This window comes from Falco peregrinus, chromosome 8, assembly GCF_023634155.1.
Source record: "Falco peregrinus isolate bFalPer1 chromosome 8, bFalPer1.pri, whole genome shotgun sequence".
Taxonomy (NCBI): Eukaryota; Metazoa; Chordata; class Aves; order Falconiformes; family Falconidae; genus Falco; species Falco peregrinus.
In genome coordinates this window covers 61759100-61782845 of record NC_073728.1, presented here as the reverse complement: position 1 = coordinate 61782845, position 23746 = coordinate 61759100, and the positions used below count along the sequence as shown (strand labels likewise).

The 23746-nt window shown below is 47.6% G+C and overlaps 1 protein-coding gene across 2 annotated transcripts; it reads left to right on the top strand.

Moving 5' to 3' along the window:
• The first annotated feature begins 739 nt into the window (after positions 1–739).
• On the top strand, positions 740–23508 carry TGFBI (transforming growth factor beta induced). 2 transcript variants are annotated; one of them, XM_055812262.1, is made up of 17 exons: positions 740–915; positions 5344–5442; positions 12188–12252; positions 13126–13283; positions 14374–14538; positions 15036–15182; positions 15882–16023; positions 16629–16841; positions 16977–17114; positions 17362–17507; positions 17674–17810; positions 18323–18453; positions 20378–20502; positions 21455–21557; positions 21755–21834; positions 22210–22234; positions 22404–23508. In XM_055812262.1, exons 1-17 carry the CDS (start codon positions 788–790, stop codon positions 22457–22459), a joined length of 2058 nt encoding a protein of 685 aa, XP_055668237.1. In that variant the 5' UTR covers positions 740–787; the 3' UTR covers positions 22460–23508. The 2 variants fall into 2 exon arrangements, with proteins under 2 accessions (XP_055668237.1, XP_055668236.1); XM_055812261.1 differs by having other exon boundaries at positions 22401–23508.
• Positions 23509–23746: the final 238 nt, after the last annotated feature.

Below are 23746 nucleotides of genomic sequence, written 5' to 3'. Positions count from 1 at the left end.
GCTCCTAGGGGCTTGTCCCAGTGGCCACAGTGGGCCGGCACCTTTGTGCCTGTGACCTTCAGAGCAATGGGGGGGTACGTGGCCCGCTGCAGAACTGCGGCTTCACCCTGAAGCCGTGTGTAACACAAGCAACCTGGGCAAAGGGACATGCTGATGGCAGCCTCATCGCTTCTGCTTGGGCTTAACAGAAACCAAAAACCCACGGCACGCGTGAGCGCTGGGAGATGCTGGGGCGGGGTGGGTGGGTGACACCCGCAGGCACTGAGAGGGTGCTGGGTGAGGCTGCATGGGGTGACTTTCAAACATAGTGGGACAGGGCTGGGCTGGCCGGGGGGCAGCCAGGAAAGCTCCCTGGGGTGGGGGGCTCACAGAGCGGCTGAGAGCAATGGGACCCCCGGAGCGTGTCGGTCCAGCCACCCACTCCGAGTCGGGACTCGGAGTGGGGGAGAAGAAAACAACTCCAGAAGAAGGAAAAGCAACTGTGGATGAAAGGCTGAGCGGGCAGGGCAGGAAGGACGGCGGGCCACCGCCGGCTGCCTGCTGTTCCCGCAGCGGCGGGCACGGGACCGCCGGCCGGATGGGTGGGCGGATGGATGGAGGGATGGATGGAGGGATGGAGGGATGCCCTTCCCGGGGGGCGGCCCCCTCTCCCCTCCCCTCCCGCCGGGCCGGGCGGTGGCTCCGCTCCCCCCCGCGGGGCCGCTCCCCGCCCCCGCCCCGCCGCCGCATTTAACGGGGCGCGCGGCCGCCGCCGGCCCGTCCCGTCCCGTCCCGCCGCTTCCCGGCCATGGCGCGCCCGCCGCTGCCGCTGCTGCTGGCGCTGCCGCTGCTGCTGGCGCTGGGCCCCGCCGCCGCCGCCAAGTCCCCGTACCAGCAGGTCCTGCAGCACAGCCGGCTCCGCGGCCGGCAGCACGGGTAAGCGCGGCCAGCGGCCGCCCCGGGGGGGAGGACGACTTTTCTCCCCCGAGACCTGCACAGATCCCGGCGGGAAGGGGCGGCCCCGCGGTCCCCGCGCCCTGGCCGGCGGGCCCGTTGTGCGGGTGCGGAGCGCCGGCGGGCCCCGGGCGGTGCGGGGCAGGGCGCTCGGTGCGGGGCAGCGCGGCTCGGTGCGGGGCAGGGCACAGCTCGGTGCGGGGCAGGGCACAGCTCGGTGCGGGGCAACACAGCTCGGGGCAGGGCACAGCTCGGTGCGGGGCAGGGCACGAGCCTCGGTGCGGGGCAGCGCGGCTCGGTCCTGCCGCGGGGGCCTGCCCCGGTGCTGGCGGCTCCGTTGCCGGCTTCTCCCTCCTTCCCCACTCGGATAAGCACTTGTTCTTTCATCCCCAGTAACGTTTCCCTTTCCTCTCTGGTTAACTTTCCTCCTTTCTTTTAAGATGCTTAATATTGCATATGTCCTTTTAGACCCCAATCAGTCTCTCCCCCTTAAGGAAAAAGGGGAGGGAAAAATCCCCAGATTCTAAACAGTTAAACATTTTGTGGAAGGAATTCTCATTTTCATGAATTTATAGAAAAAGAAAGAAAATTGGCTCAACAGCAGAGGAGTGTCTCTGTGGAGTAAGGACCAACTTACTCTTTGAATGGAACCCTCAGTAAGTCTTGTAAGTTTTTTGTGACAAAAGTGATCACTTACCTACTCATAAACGTTCTGAGATAAGGGATACCCCAAAAATGCACGTAGACCTCTCTGGCTAGATGGACGCTATGTTATGGACTGAGTAGTTTGAGTCTTCTTTGGCAGGTAGAAAACTAACCCAATGTGAATCTTCTTCCCACTGTTTTTTAAAACTTACTGGGAATTAGGAGGGGTGAAGGGACGATAGACCTTCCAGCTGGCTTCCAGCTCTCAGGGTGGTGACATTGATGGAGCTGTAGCTTCCATTTAAATGGATTGCTGCAGGCAGGGTCATGAAATGCTTTAAATGGACCCCCAAGACTTAAATCTTGCGGTTTGCTAAGTTATCTGGCAGGGATCCAGGTCAGTATTTGTGAGAAGGGGTATGCTGTTCGTATGTCTAACCAGGTACAGAATGCAACAGGCAAATTCTGAGCTGGTGTTATTTGTAAAATCTCAGTGACAAAAGAATTACAGTGATTCACGTACACACACAGTGAGTCTTGCTACTAATCTCTGCATTAACTGAAACTAAGTAAATACCCAGTTCTGCCGATAGCCCCGAGACTGAAGTTTGCTCAGGCGTGGTAAGTTAGTGCAGTCCTGGTGTAAATCGGTGCGCTCACCTCTGCGGTGAGAAGCCTGTTACTCCCTGTACAATCCATAGAGGAACAGGCTAAGATGTGGCTGTGGTCCATGCTGGTTCCTGAGATCTGTGGAAGATGCAAGGAATTAGTACGCCAGGGTTTCCAGATGAAGTTATGCTGAGATAAACCCAGCGTAGCTGACCACAGCGCTGTGCTCGCTGATCCCTTTCTGATGGAGAGATCCATTCACACCAAGCTGATTTTTAAACATTAACTGAATTTTGAATGTTGATCAGTGACATGCCAGAGAGATACAGCAGGACAAAATCAGCCAAAAAGATCTTGGATGTGAGATGTGACATTTCAGTTGCAAGAGGGAGCTCAAGAGGGATGTGCAACCAGGATTGCCACCCTTTCTGCTGTGAGCATCCCCCCACACCATCAATGCTCCTATTGAGTCGAGAGCGAGTTGGGTGGCAGCGCTTGGCTCTGCAGCAAAACTTGTACACCTTAATTAACTTTTTTTTTTAAGTGAATCAATTCAGGTCCAGGAGAGGAGATAAGAAGTATATAAGGAACATGAATATCTGAGGATGAAAACCTAGGAGCTCTGTCCCCAAACCCACCTGCTTGTGTTGGCGCGGTGTGATGTGGGGGAGCTCCATGGATGCAGTCATGGCAGGTAGCTGGGGCCAGATGGTGAGTCCTGCTCGCCTCTGCCCCTTCCCGAAGGGCAGCCCCTGCCCCAGCAGCTCCCAGATGCAGCCTGCCAAGTGGAAGGTTTCAGCTGAAGGGGAACAATAGGCAGTTTTATCCTCGAGTCAGCGTGGCTGGCTGGGAACGGCATGGCAGAGGTGGTGAACTCCAACGAGGAGAGGGGAGAGTGTTGACAAATTCATTTTAAGCCCGACTGGGCAAAGGACCAGAACACGCACCACGGGGAGCCGCTACTACAGCCTGCCTGCGGGAATCATTGATAACACGGCCCTGGGGGGGATTTTTCCACATTAAGGAAAAACTGGGAAGAAGTTTTCCCTCATAAGTCAGGGAGGGAGCTGCAGCCCCGAGCAGGGAGGAGGGGAACACAGCAGCGCGGGTTTGACGCTGTCCTGAAGGCACAAGGGTTTTCTTGGCAGGCTGCTCCCGGGGATATGGGGGAAGTGATCAAACAAGTCCTTCAGTAGCCAGGCTTGTCAAGATGAATATTAGAGGGATTGTCCACTGCCGTCAGCCAGACGCTGAAATCGAGGCAAGGTTTGGAATTTCGATGTAATTGGAACCATACTTTGGCGCGGCGGGGCTGGGTAGCCGAGGTGGGCTGAGTCAGAGAGCACAGACGTCTCTCTGAGCGATGATTTGGCGTGGAAATTACTGAGCCCGGGCCAGTCTGCATCAGCTGAAAGTTTGGCTTTGTGATTTCTAACTTTTATTGGTAGATTCTTTCTCCTTGTCCCTTGCCTTGTGTGTAGAAAGGGAATGAAATGCTTTCATGCAGAAACAAAACTACCATTAGTGGATATGGCAGTAACCTAATTCCCCCAGGTCCCACGGGCCCTCACTTTCCCCCCGGGGCAGGACGAAGGTGCCAGGGCCACGTGGGGTCGGATCCTGCCTCCACAGGGCCCTGTGGCAGCCACATCAACAAAGGCTCATTGAAGGCAAGCCAAGCTCCTGCTGAGACTGGCGCTGGAGTTAGCCAACATATAGGAGACCCTCACGTTAATTCATGCTAATGATGAGTAGGCTGGCCCGTTTTGGAGAAAGCCAAATTTGGGACACTGGTGAAAAGCAAGTAGGGCCACAGGAAGACTTGGTGGTCAAGCTGCAAACTCTGCTTTTGTTAATTTTGGTAGGGAACAGGGCAGTGTCTCGGACAAACTCAGCATGAAACAGGCTGCTGTCTGTTTTCCTAAACAGATCAACAAGACCTTTACAACAGCATCTCCAGGCCCCATCCGGAGCTCCATTTGTGCAAATGAAAGCTCTGCCCTGGACAGTGCAGAGCACTCCTAATGGGCTGAAGTGGTGATTTATGTATTTTGTTTAATTATTTGTTTTCCCTCATCTGCCTGGCAGCCAATACTGCGCATACTTTCAGTGTTGCTGTCGCGACTGGGGCATGGTGTGGCTGTTGGGAATCCAGCCTCAGTTGGGCTGAGCATCCTCAGCTTGCTGGGGCATTTGCTACACCTCTGGCTTAAGCCCAGTGGCAGGCAGCAGCCTCGCAATCCAGATCCCTAAATCATATTTCATGTGCTGAACGTGCATTGCCCACATCTGTGGCCAGGGCTGCTGGCCACAAACCACAGGGGGGGTGAGCCAGGCTGAGTGGGGAAATGCTGTGCTGGCCAAACCGGCAGCTAGGAAACTCCCAACTCCTCTTTGACCATATCTTTGCTTGCAGTGATACCACTTCTTAGAAAGCTGAAAGGCTGCAGTCAGCTCTCCGTGGGGTTAGTCACACACGTAATGCCAGCCGTCTGCTTTTCTGGTTGAGAAGGAGCTCTTGGTGCCCTCTGGGCTCTTGATCTGTGCTGTCATACCTGGTGTGTTGAAACCGGAGTGGGAAGTGCCACTGCTCATTTTCCCCGTCAGCATCCATGTCCAGAATCAGCTGAGTCTATCGTGCAGCAGAAGTACCCGTTCTGGTTTTGGTGCAAGTCCATCCATAGGTGATAAATACCTGTTCTTCTTTATGTCCTAAATGATGAAATAATGGGGGGTTTTGGGAAGGATTTGAATTACTGCAAAACTTTTTCAGGTTTTAATTGGGATCCCAAATTGCAAGTAGCTGTTCACCATGGAAATGCGAACAGTATTATTGTAAAAAGTATTATTTTAAACTTAATTTCTTTGTATTTTGGTGAGAGGTGGAACATGGAGCAGGGCCAAGAATTTGCACTCAGTGAAGAAAAAGATGCCCTGGCAGAGTGAAGAGAGCTGTCTTTCACTGCTTCCTCCACTTCATGACAGTCATTATACACTCAGACTGAGCGAGCTGACTTAGAGCTATCAAAGTTTCCTCCCTTGCCACGCAGCAGGGCTTTTCAGGCACTGTCAGGTGGGGTCTGGCTCCATCTTGGCGGCTGGCACCGAAAGGAGGGAGGCTTACAGGACCCTCTTGTGCTTTGTCGTTACCCGTAGCCCCAACGTGTGTGCGGTGCAGAAGCTGATCGGCACAAACAGGAAATACTTCACCAACTGCAAGCAGTGGTACCAGAGGAAGATCTGTGGCAAGTCGACGTAAGTACCTGAGCGCCAGCGAGGGTCTCCCCAAAAACCCCGTTGCAGAGGTGGGTGCTGGGTGGGAAAAGCAGACGGTGTGACAGACACGGGATGCTACAGCCCATGGTGCGGGTTTAACATGCATGTGTGTTAAGAATTGTTCTAGCCTTTTTCTCCCTAAGAAATATTTGTGTTTTTCTCAAATAGAAACATGATCCTAAAACACTTAGATGTTAAGAATGGAAAGCACCGTGTAAATACAAACCCTGATGGTTTATTCTAATTGCATTTCAAGATATACTTATACAGCTCTCAGTGCTATAATGAAGTGCGTACCAGATGTTTTCTAGTACTTAACTGTGTCTCTCTCCATGCTAGGCTCAATGCTGCCTAGATTAAAACTAAAAGGGGGAGTGCAGAAAGGCAACCCAGAGCTGACGGATATTGGAGAGAACATAAAACTTATCTACATATGTTTGCTTTGGAAGGGAAAACAGAAATAAGGGGAAAGAGGTGTCAGTTTTAGCCAACACTCTCTGATGACTCCACCAGGAAAGTTAATTAGACTTGCAGTCCCATTCCACGTCTAAGATTGCAAACAATAATATTCAAGTAGCTGTTGCATAAAGTATCTGTGTAAGCAGCCTCAGGACATTCTTTTGAAAGATGTAGTCAGCGGATAATTAAGGATATGCATGCTTGACTATCTGCCAGGCTGTAGATCAGGAGTGGAGAATCTTTTCCTTTGGTGTAAGGCCAAACTGGGCTTTCAGACACGTTCGCATGCACCACCAAAGATGCCCTGAACACTGCTGGCCCTGGGGAGCAGAGCTGTGGGCCAGGTCTGATCCTGGCTCCGCAGGGTCAAGAACAAACAGCAGACGATCATCTCAGGTGTTTCTGACATGGTCCAATGTAAATTTTATATAGATCTATAGGAACATGCTGTTCTTTACTGCAGGTTAAATAAATTCTGTTTCCGTAGTCAACAGCAGACTTTGAGATCTTGAATGGTGGTAAACTATTGTTTTTATTTTGGTTGCCTTCGTTGGTTTAGCTGGGGTGGCTGGCCGCTGGGATTCGTTTTGCATGTCCGGTGTTGGTATGGTGAGGAGGGAGGCAAAGCAGGAGCCATCACCGTGCGTGGCTTTTGGCCTTTCATCGTGCTACCCATGAATTTGTTTAGAAGGGGGAAATTCTGTACTTCAGGAGGATGTGTTTCAGGATGTACCATACAGTGAGCATGTATAGCGGTTTCCCTTACATCCAGTTGTCTTTACAGAAAGAAAAAAATAAATAAAAAATGGAGAGGCAAGATTGTAAAAACAAACCAGCCCCCTCTCCTTAATTCTACAGAACCACCAAATCTGGAAAGACTTCATTTGGGTGATTAGAGTTCAGGCTCTCATCTTGGCCCAATGGTGTCTTTTTTGACATAAAATGGATAAGATTATGGCATGGCAATATGGTATCATCATTGCCTCTTCTGATAACGGAGTAGCACGTTAGGTCTCCAAAGAAAACATGACTCAGCTGTGGCTGTGGGACAGCTTTGCTGTTATGGTCACTGAAGGGCAAAGTGATCCGGCCACAGATTTCTTCAGCTCTGAAACGAGTGAGAAGCTAACCTCATGTAACCCAAGTGTGCAGCTGCATTTGGCAGAAACAAGCTCATCTGCTTATCTCCAGAAAAAGGTGGAACAACTGGCATCTGGCAGTATTTAATTGTTTCATTTGAGGAGATGGGGTGATCTCTTCTAACCTCGTTTTCTCTACTTTTACCCAAGTGTCTAATCCAATGATACATTGCTGAGAGAAAAGCACACAGAGCGTTAACCTGCCTGTTAACCTATGAGATAATGTTCCCATTATAAATGGAATTTGCTCACTATTCTTTACTTTGCATCATCTCCACAATGGGTGTTATTGTCTTCTTCTCTCTCCTTAGTCATTTTTGAGCCTGGGCCCTACTTTGCCCTTTAGCAGTGCTTATGCAGAACAAAAGACACATGCCTTGACTCAGATTTTCTGGAGGACCCTGGGACAGCTCTGATTACAAATGTTTGTTGGTGGTGGCCCCCACTGGACGTGGTGTTCCTGCATATGGAAGCAATCAGGAGTCATTTGGGCCACGAAGGACGTGATGCATTACGCTGCAGCAGTCAAATTCTTAAACCAGTGTCAGGGGCCTGATGCTGTGCTGTGCTCAGTGCATCAGTTCCCAAGAGAGGATGTGGGCACAGTTAATGCTGCACAGCGCAAACCCTCAAAACTGACCTGGTGTGTGGGACTGAGCTGGTCCATGAGAGGTTTTGAGAATACCAGATGCCTTTAAATCCCAGAAAGAGTCAGGATTTGGCATGTTCATCAGCATAACTGGGTGGATCCAGGCTGTGCTTGGGATCTGTAGTCAGATGTCCTCTCCTGAAGTGGTGTGCTTGGTCCTCTTGTTGGCAAGGGGATCCACTCCACCAGCCCGAGGGGTCAGTGGAGCTGGATAAGCATGGCCATTTCCTCCTCCTAAAAGGTTTTCCCCACCTGTGAGAGGAGCAGTTCTGGGATAGAAGACGCTTGACCCATCTCACCTACTTCATGTTTGACCTGGCTGTTATTCTCCTGATTAGCCTAAAGGGTCAGCGGTGCCACAAGTTGGATGTGTGTTGCAGGTGCAGATACCTGGCTTGTGAAAGATAGTTTTGGCTGCTTTGATTTCTTCTTTTTTCCTGCTCTGAGCACTGTTTCAAACAGGTGGGAGGGAGGCAGGTTGGTCAGTGAGAGCCAGGTACTGTGGAGAAGCAAAGTTGAGCTCCTGCAGGGTTGACTCAGAGCGGAGAGGTTCAACCACTAGTGAGGAAGGCAGAAGAGTTGCCACAAGCCTGCAGCATAACTTCAGTCCTTCTTGGATGGTTGCATCCTGCATCAGGAGACACAGAGTGACTGGAACAGCAAGGAAAGCCGGCTCGGAAAACGCGGATGTGCCTGGTCTTTAGTTTTGCGTCCAGGTGCATCACCTTTCGGGCGCTGCTCTGGGCTCACAGCCGAGAGCTCTCATGGGCACCCCGGGGTGCAGCAGGCGCTGTGCTGAGTTGCTCCGTAGCTGTTACCACCAACAAATAGGTTATGGCTGTAAGGCAGAGGCTTGGTGCTGAGGCTTTGCAGGCTTCATCAGCAGCATCTGCTGCTCCCCAGGGGTGGAGTGGTGGGCTGGGGCTGGATGTGCGCGATGGAAATTTCAACTCATGCATCAGAAGAGGACTCTTACCTCTTTATCTGTTTTTTTTTAATTTGTTTTTCTTTTTGCTGAAGTATTGGCTCACACAGTTAGGGAGAAATTAGATAGAGGATTTATGTACATTTTTTATCGTTGCTGATGAGGTGAGATAAGGCAGTTGGCAAGAAATCTGACCCTGCTTTGATTTTAATGAGCACTGAAACAAGATTGTTTTGGTAATTAAGTAATTTTCCACTGTTGGTTGTTCCAAAGCCAAAGATATAGTTTACTTAGAATATATTCTCATTGTTGTGCCTGTGTTTTTTATATTTTTCTACTTCCCTTATGCACAGGACTCATTCTTGAACACATCCCCACATCCTTGTTTGTCTTGAGAATGAAAAGACAGCTTATATAAATCTGGGATTTGATTATTTTTTGAGGAATAACTAGTGGCAATAAGTTGTCTCTTAATATGTTCCTTTTTTTTTGCATTTAAATTAACTTTCCTTTTCTTGTCTGATGTACTTTCCTCAGTTCAGGAAAAAAAAAATATTACTCTCTGGCAGTTATTTTACAAAAACAAAACATATGGGTTTTATTACAGGAAATTATTACAAATGGATCTTTATTCACTAATATATGCCTAAGCTTGTTTTTATTACCTTAAGAAATGCACTTAAAATTTAATTTCAGATCCTAAGAATGCAACAGCAGTGAAACAATGACTAATAAAAGCCAGGGAGCTTGCTTCTGCACTCAGATACAGATAGAATTTAAGAAATACAGTGTTTCAAAAGCAGCGGCTGAAAAATTATAGATTTGACTCGAAATTACTCAATGAGGAGGTCAGGAAATTGTGGTCAGAGGTGTTGCAGAGTGGATGACAAATGCTTTTTGTGTTAGGGTATTGCTTATTTAACCCACATCGCTGGAATCCGCTCTGTCCCGGTGTAGTGGTCTGTAGCTGCTGAGCAGACACCGGGAACAGGGATGGACTTGGCATCTCCAAGGGCTTTTGTGCAGAGCCCACCGTGTGGTGCGGTGCCTGGGAGGTGTTCAGTGTTTTCTCCTGTGAGCTGTTTGCCCCCGGCTGTGTAAGAGAGATACTCCTCCCCGGGCAGCAGGCTGTGGCTCTGACCCAGCTGGAGAAGGACATGTCAAAGGAGGAGCCTTCCTCCCACATGGATGTGTAGGGTACCATAGCATCAAGATGCAGAGTCCTGCAAATGAGGGAGAGCAGCCTTCAGCCACGGCTGTGCTGCTCTTCCCTGAGGGCTGGAGGCGGCTGCAGGACCAGCTGGGAGGATGCCCAGCCCTGAGCCACCCCTTGAATGGTGCCTACGTGCCTTTGGGGGGGCTGGGGTCTCTTGTGCTTCCTCCAAGTCCACCAACCATGGCAGGGCAAATGGCTGAAGCTGAAGCTGTTTTTTACAATCCTCATCTCTGGCTCCTTGTAGGTACAAACACTTTGCCGAGCACCTCTGTGTTCACCTGGCCCTTTGCAGAAATTTTCTGGTACTCAACTCAAAATGCTGGCATGCAAAATGCATACCAGATGGTGCTGGTAGGTCACCTTCAGTGGGTGAGTGAGATTGGGAGCTTGAAGGAGCCCCTGCCCGGGTGGAGCTAGCCCCATTACTGGCCTCGGTGCTTTTTGCCATTAGCTTCCCTTATGTGGTGGTGCTGGAGATGCCCACGAACCCACCGAGAAGCAGGCGGTGTGGTCCCTCCATCCCCTGCCGATGCCCTCCCTTCGCGGCAGGCGCCTGGCTGCTGGGGCAGCCCTGAGCTGGCGAGCCCTGTGTGCTGCAGGCTGTGTGCATCAGCGGCCTGCCCCTTCGTCACAGCTCATTAATCTCCGATCGATCTATAAATAAGCTTTTTAAAGCCTACATCAGCACTCGGGAATTATTTATGCTGAACTTTGGAATGATTTCTCTTTAATCAGCTCTTCGTCTTTGATTACGGGTCTGAACCAAGGGAACCGTCTAGACTGGATTTAGTTTCTAGGGTGAAAAAAAGAAAAATTGGAGGTAGGGGAGGGAAGTGGCAGTGGGAGAAAGTGTATGTTTCTAATGAACATGAGATGGAGGGGCTGGGGAAAGCGGAGCAGCAGGGTGTTAAGATCTCCAGTAGTCAAAGAAAGGGATTGCTTTAGGCAAACTCATTCCCACATGGAATATATAATGTCTAGACAATCAGTCTGGGTTTGCTTTGTAATTCTCTTAGGAAATCGTGACACAGAATTTATTTGCTTCTGTCACAGAAAAGCAGGTATTTGTTTCACTTACTGGCTCTTAATTACCCTGAAGAATTCCCTCTTAAACCCCAGGCATTTCCACTGTTTGTTAACAGTGTTAAAATTATGACAAATATCTGAAGCTCAAGGATTTTCCTTTCTCTTTGAGTGAGTGTGCTGAGGCTCAGCGATACAGCATCCTGCTTGTCTTGAATCCAGCCGGGAGCACAGAGGAAACCCTTGGCTTTGGGAGGAACACCTATTCCCTTGCTGGCTTCCCCATCGATCAGATGTCCTTGCTCCTTCCACACCAAGCATATGAGCAATAGGTGAAAGAGTCCCCTGTGAAAAATAAACAGGCAACTTCTGGATTTTTTTTGTTTCCTTTCCCTTTTTTTGTTTTTCCCCCTGTTAATATCAAAATGTGTTCCCTCAAGCGGCCAGCTTTGAGGATCAGATGGCTTTTGTTTCCCATTGAGCTGCAGGTGACAGACACAACGTGCAGGCAGCTCTCACTTATCTGGGGTCTGCAAATCTGCAGGACGGCCCCGTTTCCCCAGGATGGGGTCTCTGCCCCCTTTGGTTTTGCTGGGGGACAGTGCTTAGTCAGAGCAGCAGTTTGCTGCCAGCCAGAAGCAGCAGGAAGCTTGCGGGGATGTACCCGGCATCAGCAGAGGCGGTTGTGCTGCGGTACTGCCCAGGGTGCCCATGGATGCACATGCCACCGCTGGGGAAGTTTGTCCTTGCAGGGCTCATCCCATGCCCTTGTGCCAGTGCATCCAAGACCAGGGATGCTCCTTCCCCTCCAGGTCTGTCTTGTGGATTTTGCCATAAGTATGCAAATAATTTCTGGTGGTGGTCAAGAATGGGGTGAAATGAAGGGAAAACTGGCCGGTTAGGTGAAGCAGCCATGCTGGCATCGCAGTGTGTTGCCCAAAAAGCGATCAGGCGCGACAGCAGCAGTCAGCCAGGGAGATCCCCAGATCCCACAAATGAACCAGCACTTGCAGTGTCTTGCATAGGTTGTCTGTTGGGACCATGGCATTGGTTTCCATCCACTGTTTCTACGAAGTCTCCTGGAAAGTGGTTTTGAAAAGAAATCATGTCTGCTTTTGTTCTGTGGGGAAACTGGCAACATGCAGCCCTGAAGGAGATAAAAATTGTAGTTTGTCTTTTGTTCAAGTCTATATGTGTGATGAAGCGTCTGCTTAGAAATGTCACCAAATGTGGATGGATGCAGAACTATAGCAAATAGAGAAAAAGCAGTGAGACACCGTCAGTTAATCTGCCATATCCATCTCTTATTCCAGAGTAATCAGTTACGAGTGCTGTCCTGGATATGAAAAAGTTCCTGGAGAAAAAGGCTGCCCAGCTGGTAAAAATATGTTTTTAGACTTCTTAAAATTATACAGGTGCCTAGTAAAGGGAAACGTTAGAAAATTACTCAAAGTGGATTTGATTTTTTGCAATTTGTGCGTACTATTGCCGTGAAAAAGTCAATGGCAAATGCAGAGCACCAGCTGAGTGCCAGATCAGCTCCAAAGCATGCAAAATGTTCCAGACAACTTAAAACCTTGGATATAATTAAAGCTTAATCAAGCATGGGAGGGCCATAGGGAACTACTTATTCCAACAAGTAATATAGTTGTTGGAAATGCAATACAAAGGAACGACAGAGTGGCAGACAGCACTGCCAATCTCTGCTCATTTTTATTTTGGCAAGCATGAGGTTAGAAAAAATTGCGTTTAGGAGAAAATACAGTTCAGCCACTGGTGGGAGTTGGGAGGGAATTAACTGGGTTTATTGAAGAAAGACGTATTTTGCTTTTGCTTTCTGAACACTTCCTTCCACAAAAGCTTGATGCCACCCAGTTAACCACCTGGGCTGGAGTAGATGGGCCATGGAGACTGAGACCAGCAGTGAGCTGCCAGCTCCGAACACCAAAAGCCTGAGTATAAACAAGGATTGGGTGAAAGCCGTGAACATCTTTGCTTGCCTAAATTCACATCCATATAAATCCAGAGTAACACCATTGAAACCTGCAGTGATGCGGGAGACCCTGGATTACACTGCTATAGTTGAGGCTAGAGCTGTCTGGCTATGATTATTTATTATCTAATTAATGAACAGATACGAGTTCCTTGACATGCTTCATTTCCACGAGCGTTCTCAACAGCAGCTCTGCTGTAATTCAGCGCAGTGTGGGCAGGATGAATGTGTTGGGAACATAACCTTCTCTTCTTTCAGCGCTGCCGCTTTCAAACATCTATGAAACCCTGGGAGTTGTCGGGTCTGCCACCACGCAGCTCTACTCTGACCGGTCTAACCTAAGGCCAGAAATCGAAGGACCTGGAAGTTTTACAATTTTTGCCCCAAGTAATGAGGCCTGGGCGTCCTTACCTGCTGTAAGATAGAATTCCTCTTCTTTCATCTCTTTCTCTGGCTTTCTGTAGTGGAGATCCAGCACTGCAGGGGTCTGGATCTAGCCCTGTCCAGCAGAAGAGACACAGTCCTGATATAGGAAGGACTGTGAATTTCCAAGATGGGAATCACTGTACTGGTCCACCAGGTCCAGGGCTTTGTTTCTGAAAGAGCCCAACACTAGAGAGATGTGGATGCTCTCCAGCAGGTAGATTTGGAAATCACCTCAGTCAGTTCTCCCTGCCTCCTTACCATTAGAGATTGCATTAAGACCTGTAACAAGAGACTTTCCAACCATTTCACTTTTTCTAGTTGACCATGACTTTACCACTCTGGTTGTTCTTAATAATTTTTACAAGTAGCCAGTCCCAGCTGGAGCCTTGGAAAACCTTCAGCCTTGTGCATCAATGTGTTCTATGCTCAATCACATACACATTTCCTTTACATTGGTTTTGATTTTCTCACTCTGTGTCTTGTGAAATTTCCGCTCCTGGAATTGCCACTGCTGTCCTGCTGGTGCTGCCATCCTAGTGGGGCATCGCTGTGAACAGGAGAGAGTCCTGACTGTACAACCCCTACCCAGTTACATCCCATATTTAAATCACTTGTCCATAAATATGGAAGAACAGCTACTGGGGCAGGGAGGAGGAATTTTTTTTATTTTTTTTTTTTTTTTTGGCTAACCCCACTGCCAAGCCTCTACCCAAAACCTGCACCAGAAGAGCCCCTTGCAGGGATGACACTGTTGGGGAAGGTCTGCTGGCGCGTTTGTCCTTGGCCATGAGCGATGCCTTTTGTTGCCTTACTGCTCATTTCGAGGCAGTGACCCCACACTGGAGCTTGCTGCCATCATCCCTTCATCTGCCAAGGATGAGGGGCTGCTGTTGTAAGGCAAAAGACAAAGATTTATGAAAGTTAAGAGCTCTTAATTTGCACAGATGGCATAAAGCGGAATACATCACTTAATATGCATGCACACACACACCCCCCTGGACGCAGCCAGACCTCCTGGCTCTCTCTAACAACTTGCCTAATTGCACTCAGCACTGAAAAATTAATTTTTCTGATTTTCAGGAAACTCTAGATTCCTTAGTCAGTAACGTTAACATTGAGCTGCTCAACGCCCTCCGCTACCACATGGTGAACAAACGGGTCCTCACAGACGATCTGAAACATGGGACAACGCTTAACTCAATGTACCAGGACCTGCCTATCCAGATTCACCACTATCCCAATGGGGTAAGACATTCGCATTAAACCTGCCCACAGCATGCTTGCTTTGCTGCTGCCTTGCACTTTCTACACTGTCCTTGGAGCTCCGGGACTCCGTAGCACCTAGGCTGACAACTGCTGATGTAGGATACATATTTAGAAGGAGCTTGAAAAGAATATTTACAAGCAGGCAGTTCCATTGCTGCTGTTGCAGGGAAGTTGCCCCCGTTGCCCTATAACAGTATGCTTGCCCAAGCATTGGTTCTTGCATATTTTCTTAGTCTTGATGATTCAGGGTAGAAAAACCCCACTGATTATCTTCAAAGCTCTTTAAACATGAAATGATTCAAACATTCTTGATAGAAAATTCTCACTCTTTGTGCTGCTTTTTGAGGAAACCACATTTCTGCTCCTGCTGATTCCATATTATAGCACTGGCTGCGTTTGAAATAGAAAACCAGCAGAGGCTGCTTTACCTTCTTGTTTTAGTGCACATAACGCCCCGTGGCTCTTTCCCTCTGCAGATTGTGACAGTGAACTGTGCCCGGCTGTTGAAAGCTGACCACCACGCCACCAACGGAGTGGTTCACGTCATCGACAAAGTCATCGCTACCACTACTAACAGCATTCAGCAGATCATTGAGACCGAGGAAAGCCTGGAAACTCTTCGGGTGAGTCCAGCCCGTGTGTGCTCCAGGGCTCCTTAAAGATGTTCAAACATCCCACTCCCAGTGAATTGTCAGGAGGAGCCTGCCAGCCTGTAGGTGCCGTGGCTCTAAAGCTGCTGATAAAATCCTCACGCCAATGTAGCTGATTTTGCTTTAAGAAGAGAAGTGTTTGCTATCAGCACAGGTAGGGTTTTACGAGAATAATTGTCACCCTGCTATTGCTGTCAGTAAAGAGGCATCCACTGAGTCTGTCTCCTCACTCTTCTATGGGAGTCTTAGCCTAAGGAGATACTAACTGCTCAGATCTGATGAGTACCAGTTTATTTGCCTTGATATTTGCCAAGTTAAGGAACAACTTAAAAACCACAGGGGTTTTGCAGGGAGCCAGCTGTGGGTTCTGCTCTGAATTATTGACAGGGAGTACTGTGACCCTTTCCAGGCACATCAGGGTATTCAAACTAGCTGTCAGTCTTGCCAAAAAAGGGCTCTTGTACTCACATTTCTGGAACACAAGAGAACCATGGGGCTGGGTCAAATTTATAAAGGGACCAAACTGCTGAAAGAAGCTATTCAGAATTTTTTGTAAGTCCTCTGAAATTATAAAAGCCTTAATAAATCTGGCCTTTAGTGTATGCCTGGACAAAGCTGCTGACCTCTGTGTAATGGCTGAACGTTTTACCCTCTCTCCTCATTCCTCTGAAGGCTGCTGTGGCTGCTTCTGACCTCAACAGCTTACTGGAAAGCGAAGGGCAGTACACGCTCTTGGCTCCAACCAACGAAGCCTTTGAGAAGATCCCACGAGAAACACTGAACAGGATCCTGGGGGACCCAGAAGCCCTGAGGGGTAAGTGCTTGTTTACTGAGCCCCTTGAGAGACTGAAGAGTATTTTTCAGTTCTTCTATATTCCTTCTCGAGGACATCTGAATGGCTCCTCAATACACTCTGACAACAGCTGCAGTAAACAGATTTGACAGACTCCAGCTTTTTAAACTGGACAGCCCAAACTTCTTTGGATGTAGATATGGTAGATGTGTAGACATGGCCAAGAGTCGTATCCAGATATGGAGAGGGGAGCTGAAGCAGTCCCTTTTCCAAGTTTTCCTTTAGCACTCCTGTATGTGATGGTGATTGCTATCAATCCAGCAAGCCGCAAGAAAACTAATAACTAATCAATGCAACTACCCCTGAAAAATGTGTCGCATAACCACACAAAACCTTTTGAAGTTGACAAAGGTGTGTAAAAGTTATTCTTTTTAGGCACTTGATTTCACAGGCTGCTGAATTAAAATCAGCACAATTGCACAATTTAAAATGACTGCACATCTTTTGGAGTAGAGCCCCGTACAATACAGTACAGGCGGCCCTTGCCACTGAACAGGATCCCTAAAAGCTGCAATAATTTCATAGTTGATTTTTGCAGCTCCCCAAGACACTCGCCTCTCTTCCAGACCTGCTGAACCATCACATCCTGAAGTCAGCCATGTGTGCTGAGGCCATCATTGCTGGCCTGACGATGGAGACTCTGGAAGGAACCACCTTGGACGTGGGCTGCAGCGGGGAAGAGCTGACCCTCAATGGGAAGCCCATCATTGCCAACAAGGATGTCCTGGCAACCAACGGCGTCGTACATTTTGTTAATGAGCTGCTGATCCCAGACTCGGGTACTGGTGCCTCTCTGCATCCGTTCTGTTGCCTTTGTTCTGTCTATTTTGTCAAGGAAATATTGGATTTAGAGGGTGTAGTGACGGCTGGATTGCCTTTAATGCAAGGTTACTATGTGTTGCTTTTCTTTTCAGCTAAGACCCTGTTTGAGTTGGCACAAGAATCTGAAGTTTCCAAGTCTATGGACTTTTTCAGACAAGCTGGTCTCAGTTCCCATCTAACTGGCAGTGAGCGAGTGACCCTCCTTGCCCCGGTGAACGATGTGTTCAAAGGTAAACTGGGGGAGTAAATCTCTTCCTGCCATCGGTTTGGGCCGCAGATCTCCCTCAGACAGCCCTCAGCCAAGTTTCAGTGCACACGTATGCATGTGCTCCCTCAGATGCCTCAGCTATAGGCAGTGGCATCTAGCTTTACAGTGACGAACTGGTGTGGGTAATACTCTGTATCTGGACTTTTTTTAGTGTCTCAGTGGTCATTTTAAGTCAATCACTTAAGTTCTTTCCGTACCTTTCGCTGCAGATGGACTCCCCGTTGTTGACAGTAACATGAAAAATTTGCTTCTGAACCACATTGTTAAAGACCAGCTCTCCTCTAAATATCTTTACCATGGACAGAAACTACAGACGCTGGGTGACAAGGAACTGAGAGTTTTTGTGTACCGCAATGTAAGTTCTTGCAGTGTGTGGTGCTCTCTGTGGCTGAATGATGCTTGATGTCTGCAGTGTTTTGGCTGTGATGTAAAAAGTGTAACTGAGCTTTGTGGAAAGTATAAAAATCTCTTTTGAAGCATGTACTAATAAAATATTTTTGTCTGCAATTCTGTTTTTGCAGAACCTGTGCATTGAAAATGCATGCATTGCTGCCCATGACAAGAGAGGAAGGTTTGGGACCCTCTTTAGTGTGGACAAAATGTTGACTCCACCGTCTGGCTCAGTGATGGATGTTCTCAAGGCAGACCATCGCTTCAGGTGACCTTTCTGCTCTTCCTCAGTGCTAGTCAGGACTGGAAGAGCTGCCAAAGCAGTTTCTGTTTATTATGGGTCATAGTCATGACTATATTTGGGTTTTTTTAAATAGAAAGAGCATCCAAAACCATGGTCTTATCCCTAAATTATAGGGAATGAGACTTCAAATAACCCTTCAATGAATTGTGAGCCAAGAGTGTGTGGTCCCCCTCTGTACAGTAAGAAGCTGGCTCCAAAGCCATCTGTGCCCATCACAGCCACTGTGGCCTGACCGGTCTGTCTCCTCACTACCATTTGGTGCCCAAGGAGTCAGCATTCCCAGGTTGATTTGCCACATTCTGGTTGGACCTCACAGGCTCATTTCCTACCTAATCAACTTTTTGGTTAATTGATTTGCTGAACCACAACAGGATTTTGCAATTCTCACTTCACAGCTCTCTTTTGAACGCAACGTGCAATTGCTCAAAGACCAACCAAAGTCGTTTCTAGTGACGCATTTGACATGTGTTTTGCAGTACGCTGGTGGCTGCAATCCAGTCTGCTGGTCTAACGGAGAACTTGAACAGGCCAGGTACCTTCACAGTGTTTGCTCCAACAAACGAAGCTTTCCGAGCCATGCCCCAAGGGGAACTGAACAAACTAATGGGTGAGCGTTTTTAGAGCATTTAGATGAACAGCTGCCATGTGTTGTTGGCGTGATACGAGGAGAACTGGCTGTGTTTCCCTGCTGTATCTCATTCTTTGACCTTCTCTGTTGGAAGCATGGGCTTCCTACACAACTGATTTGGATAAGCCCTATCCAGCAGAAAGCCGAGGATGCATAGAGGGGCACTGAACCCTCAGACAAAAGTGTGAATGCAGGTTTCTATTTCCCTTGTGCTTGGAAGACATGCTTGCTATAAACTTACCATGACTTTAATTTGGCTGTGCTGGCTGGTGTAAAGAAGATAACTCTAAGGTGTTTCTAGAGAAACCGATCAAGTCTCTGCCTTTCTCAGGGATGAATGAAGTGAGAATGTGGCTGTCAACCACGTAGGATCAGGGTGTCTCAAGTAAGTTTTGCAAATGGAAAACATGGTCCACGTTCAGCCTCCAGTTACACTGTATGAAATTTAAGTAGTAAAAGGATGGAGCTGTTGCTCCATCTATGTGTACGTGGACAAAGCAGGATGTCCAGCCTGATCCTTAGAAGACAGCAAATATTCCAGTTAGCACAGGCAAAGACCAATATCCTGAAAAGCACAGGCGTGCAGGCTGGGTGTGGAAAAAAAGCACGGGAATGTTTAATAACACTCTTCTGGGTAAGCAGCACGATCTTTTATTTTGTTCATGTTGAAAACTGTCTGTGGTTGGAAACAATGTCAGGTATTCGACTGTAATGTCTTCTTGGAATTAAAGCCCAACCAAACATTGACATCATAATTTGGGAAGCATCTGCCCACGGTAGCTGGCTATCCTTTTAAGTGCAGGGATGAGGAACTGGTACTATTAGACTGCACATCCAGTCTAGTGCTTAATATATAAATATTTCAGAACTGTTTTGCAGCTATTGTAAATGGCTGCAGGAGTGAAGTATCCCAGATGTGGACACTTCGGATGTTCTTTTTTCACACAAATATTTAGCTTATGCCCCTGACGAAGAAGTGAATCATGCTGGTGAGGACGTGCAGTGTGAACTGTGGCCACCCTAGAAAAACTCTTAAATGGGAAAAAAGCTCACAGTGTATTCATATGGGGGCACTGAAAGAAAAAATCCCCCTTGCTGAGGGAGCTGCTGTGGGTTTGTAGATGGAGGCCACCTTTTGCACTAGCTGGTCCCCGTTGCCTGTCTGTGGGTGTTATCAGTGACACTGCATCCTCTAAATGGGTAAATGGAGGGGGGCTGCTGGCCCATGCTGTGCACGTCACTGCCTCTTCTGGAAAATAGATGGCAAAGGGGAAGCATCTTATCTTCCTAAAATCTGTTTCAAAGCACAGCTAGATGGGTAGAGACTCAGTGGGGTGGGGATCAGGCCAGCAGTCTGTGATCTCTTAGTGACATTTCTCCTGCACTTTTCCCCTTCCTACTCAGGAATCCTGCAGTTTCAGCCGTGAACATTATTGCCAAGTGACACCGGTGTTGGTGACAGTATCGACATTTGCAAATACCAGAGCGCTCTAGCTGCTTCCTTATTTCACATGGGTCTCCCCCCCACCCCTAGACTTCCTTGGGAAGTGAAAGCAGCAACAGAAACGGGTTCCTGCTGTGCACAGTGAGAACGAGGGACTGAAAACCCAAGAGAGAGGGGTTTCATGTATAGGGCAGCTTTGGTACACACCTAGGTGGGACATCAGAGGAATGTCCTTCTGGACTTGCTGGGATCCTCACCTGCCTGGGCAGGAATGGCCTCAGTGCCCTAACCAGCTCCAACCAAGGTCCTGCTGCCTGGTTTTTTTTTTCAATTTTACATTGTTCCCTTGCACTTTCAGGAAACCACAGTATTTTCCATGTAGTTTCATTCTCCCACGTGAAGTATGGGAAGCAAGCACTGATGCTGTTTTGCAAATGTAAATGTTTTTTCTTCCCCCAGGTAATGCCAAGGAGCTTGCCAACATCCTCAAGTTCCATGTGGCTGATGAGATCCTGGTGAGCGGCGCGGTTGGTGCCCTGGTGAGGCTGAAGTCCATGCAGGGGGATAAATTGGAAGTCAGCGTGGTGAGTCGCCTGGGATGGGTTCTCATGTGTTCAGCTGTCCATGCCGAGGACCAAAGTATGTCTGTGCTCATCTGGGTGGTGTGGGAACCTCTTCTAAATGTGTGCACAGCCCCCCCAAACAGTGTTTTCTGCCTGTAGTGGAGGGACTGTTGCCATGTGCTCAATCCAACAAGCTGGCAGTCTTGAAATGTGGTTTGCTTCAGCTTTCTCCCCAGAAGACCGATTGTAAATGATTTCCAGGAGCTGTTATAAATTTAACCCTAAGTCACAAGGGAAAAAGCATAAATAAATTAAACAAATAGCTTGTTCAGCTAACACATCTTTTTTAGTGTAACAAAAATGATCTCTGCATGGGCTCCCTTAGCGCAGCAGGATTTATTTACATATACAATTTCATTTCACAAATTCTGGACTACAGTAAGAGAATGTAGGATCCTTTATTGAAGAAGAAAATATATTTCAGAAAATAAATAACCATGATCCACTCTGTGCATAAGGAAGAAAATGCAGGACAAAAAGGGAAAGGCCGGTGTTTCCAGGCACATTGAGTTGGCCAACTTGCACGCTAGACTCTTCTTGTGTCCAGGCTCGATCTGCCCTCTCCCGATGCCACCTCCACCATCCCTCCTGGGGCAAGCAGCAGTGCCTGGTGTCACCAGGGAGCTGGTGGATGTGCCCTGCTGCCATGGGACAGCGCTCCCAGCCAGCGCACCGAGAAAGTCCGTGCTCCAAAGCCTGCCAGCCACTCCAGGACAAACTGCTCAGGCTATAATTTGGTTTTATGTTCTCCTTAATTGGCAAGAGGAATGAAAATGCCTACAGCCATCAAGTAAATGAATGAATGCAAAGTGAGGGCTTTTCTAAATAAAACTGGAAACCACTGATGACAAAATTTTCTCATTTACTACTTTTTATTTACTATTTTTTAATATTTTTTTCTTTTCCTGAACAGAAAAACAACGTAATACATATCAACAAGGAGCCTGTTGCTGAAAGCGATATCATGGCCACAAATGGTGTGATTTATGCTGTGAACTCCGTCTTACAGCCACAGGGTAGGTCCGTGGTTAGAAATATCTTGAGCCACACCATGACAGCAAAGCTGCTTCGGGAGGGAGTAGTGACACATGGCAATTGCTTCAGTTTATTGAGGAGGATTACTCGGTTATGGGATTTTCAGTAGATAATAGTGGCAGGAAGCAGCCCGTGTGCTTTGAAGAGTATTTCAGTGCTACCTGTGTCCTTCCCTTAGCTTCAAGGCCCCAAGAAAGAGGTGACGAGCCTGCAGATCCTGCATTAGAAATCTTCAAACAGGCATCTGCGTTATCCAAGGTAAAAGACAAAAAATCTCTCACTGTAGAAGTACTGAAATTACATTTTGGTAATAATGATTGGAAGATAATGTCACATTCAGACTTTGACTTCCACAGAGTGAGCATATGTGTTTCATGGAATGACCAATCCTCTCTTCTTGCATGATTTAATTATATAAGAAATAATAGATTTTGCAACATGAAGCCTACACTTTGCAGCACACTGTGAATGTAACCTTGGCACGGTACAATACATATCAACTTCCAGTAATGAAGCTGGAATTCATCCATAGGTTTTGGAGACTAGGGATAAATGTATTGACGTGCACACAGTTCTTAGAGCTGTCAGACATTTGTGGCTTTTATGCCAACGTTGTATTTTCTTTCCGTGCAGGTTTCTCAGAGGAATCCTCGACTAGGTAAGAGAACTTCTCGATCTTGTTTCTAATTCCCATCGCATGTCCCTGTCCCTTCAATAAAGGTTTATTCTGTTGTCTTGCTCCAAACAAGGTGTAGCATAACCAGGAGGGGAGGGGACGGGGGGATGCCGTGTGTCTGTCCCACGCAACTCGTTCTTCTCCTCAGCAGCACCCGTCTACTCCCGGTTACTGGCGAGAATGAAGGAGAACTCGGGTGGGTTCTGAGCCGCGTCGTGAGCAACCGCAGTCAGCGCCTCGGCCTCATCCACTCCGGCTGACAGCTAAAGAGAAGGATGGAATCATTTTTCAAAACCAAATATCACCCTTAAATTTATTTTTGTTTCCAATGAAATGGATAGGAAAAATGAAAAGCCATATATATATGTATATATTTTATGACCATTTTTATTTGGTTTTGACCTTAAAGTTCCCAGACTGAAGATAGGTTTTGTGTTTGTTTTTTTTTTGTTAACGTAGTCCCTAATCTGCAGGTTTTTAACATAGCCAGTTTTGGGCTTGATGCATACATGCAAGGGCAGGTGCTTAATTCTGCCCTGGTTCAGGAGCTCAGCGAGATGCTCAGAGCTCACCTTGGTGCTGTCTCACTGGGGCAGAGCGAAAGGGGCTGAATTCAAGCCCCTTTTCCAGGCTCCCAGTGGTGCCTGCTGGCACTGCAAACCCTAGGCTCCCCAAGCAGGAGGCCAGGCACGTTCTCTTTGAACCCCCACTCCAAACCAGTGCCAGAACTGGGATATTTTGGTCAGAATGCAGGAATTGTGTATGTTCAGATTTCTGAGCAAATACATCACCTAGGGCCAACTGTATGGCTGGGCGAACAGCGATTGCTTTGGAGGAATAAATTTGTTGAATTAATTAACCATTACCCAAGCAAATTTTTTTCCTGTGTTTTGGGGTTTTTTTAGTTGTGTTTTTTTGTTGTTTTTTTTTTTTTCAAACAAGCATGTGTTTCCTTCTTCCCTTGTGTTTTAAGTCTTCCATGAAATTCTGAATTGAAGGCTTTTAACAAAAGCCTCTCTATTGACATTGAGGAAACTGCATAATTATAAGCTATGGTTTGAACTGTTCTCTTTTTTTTTTTTTTAATTTGGTTTTGTTTATGCCTATGGGTTTTAACTGTGCTGTGTTTTGTTCATGAGAAATGAGAGTTCTCTCTGGCTGAAGCCTTCCAGCAGATGATTCATTTTTAATAATGGTTGTTTTTTAATAAAAATTAAAAATAAAATCAAAAATATAAATATGACAAGTAACAATAATGCTTGTTTGGTTTTTTGTTTGGTCTGAATTGCCTGATGGCACAGTTTGACTAGCTGGGAAGGAGGGGTGTCAGATTTGCCTGGATCAGTATTAACAGGTCGGATAGTGACTAGAGTGGAAAGGCAAAGCATTTCTCCCCTCTTATCCCGGCCTGTCATCATTTTTTTGGCAGTACTTCCATGAGCAGTCAGTGTCACACGCTTCAAGGAGTGCAGAGCAGCTGAGCACATCCCTCCT

Excerpts from the sequence above, each read along its gene's own strand:
- TGFBI (XM_055812261.1), top strand. The coding sequence starts at position 788 with ATGGCGCGCCCGCCGCTGCCGCTGCTGCTGGCGCTGCCGCTGCTGCTG. Across the intron at positions 17,811-18,322 it reads AAGGCAGACCATCGCTTCAG|TACGCTGGTGGCTGCAATCC; the intron begins GTGACCTTTCTG and ends TGTGTTTTGCAG. Across the intron at positions 22,235-22,400 it reads TCAGAGGAATCCTCGACTAG|CAGCACCCGTCTACTCCCGG; the intron begins GTAAGAGAACTT and ends TCTTCTCCTCAG.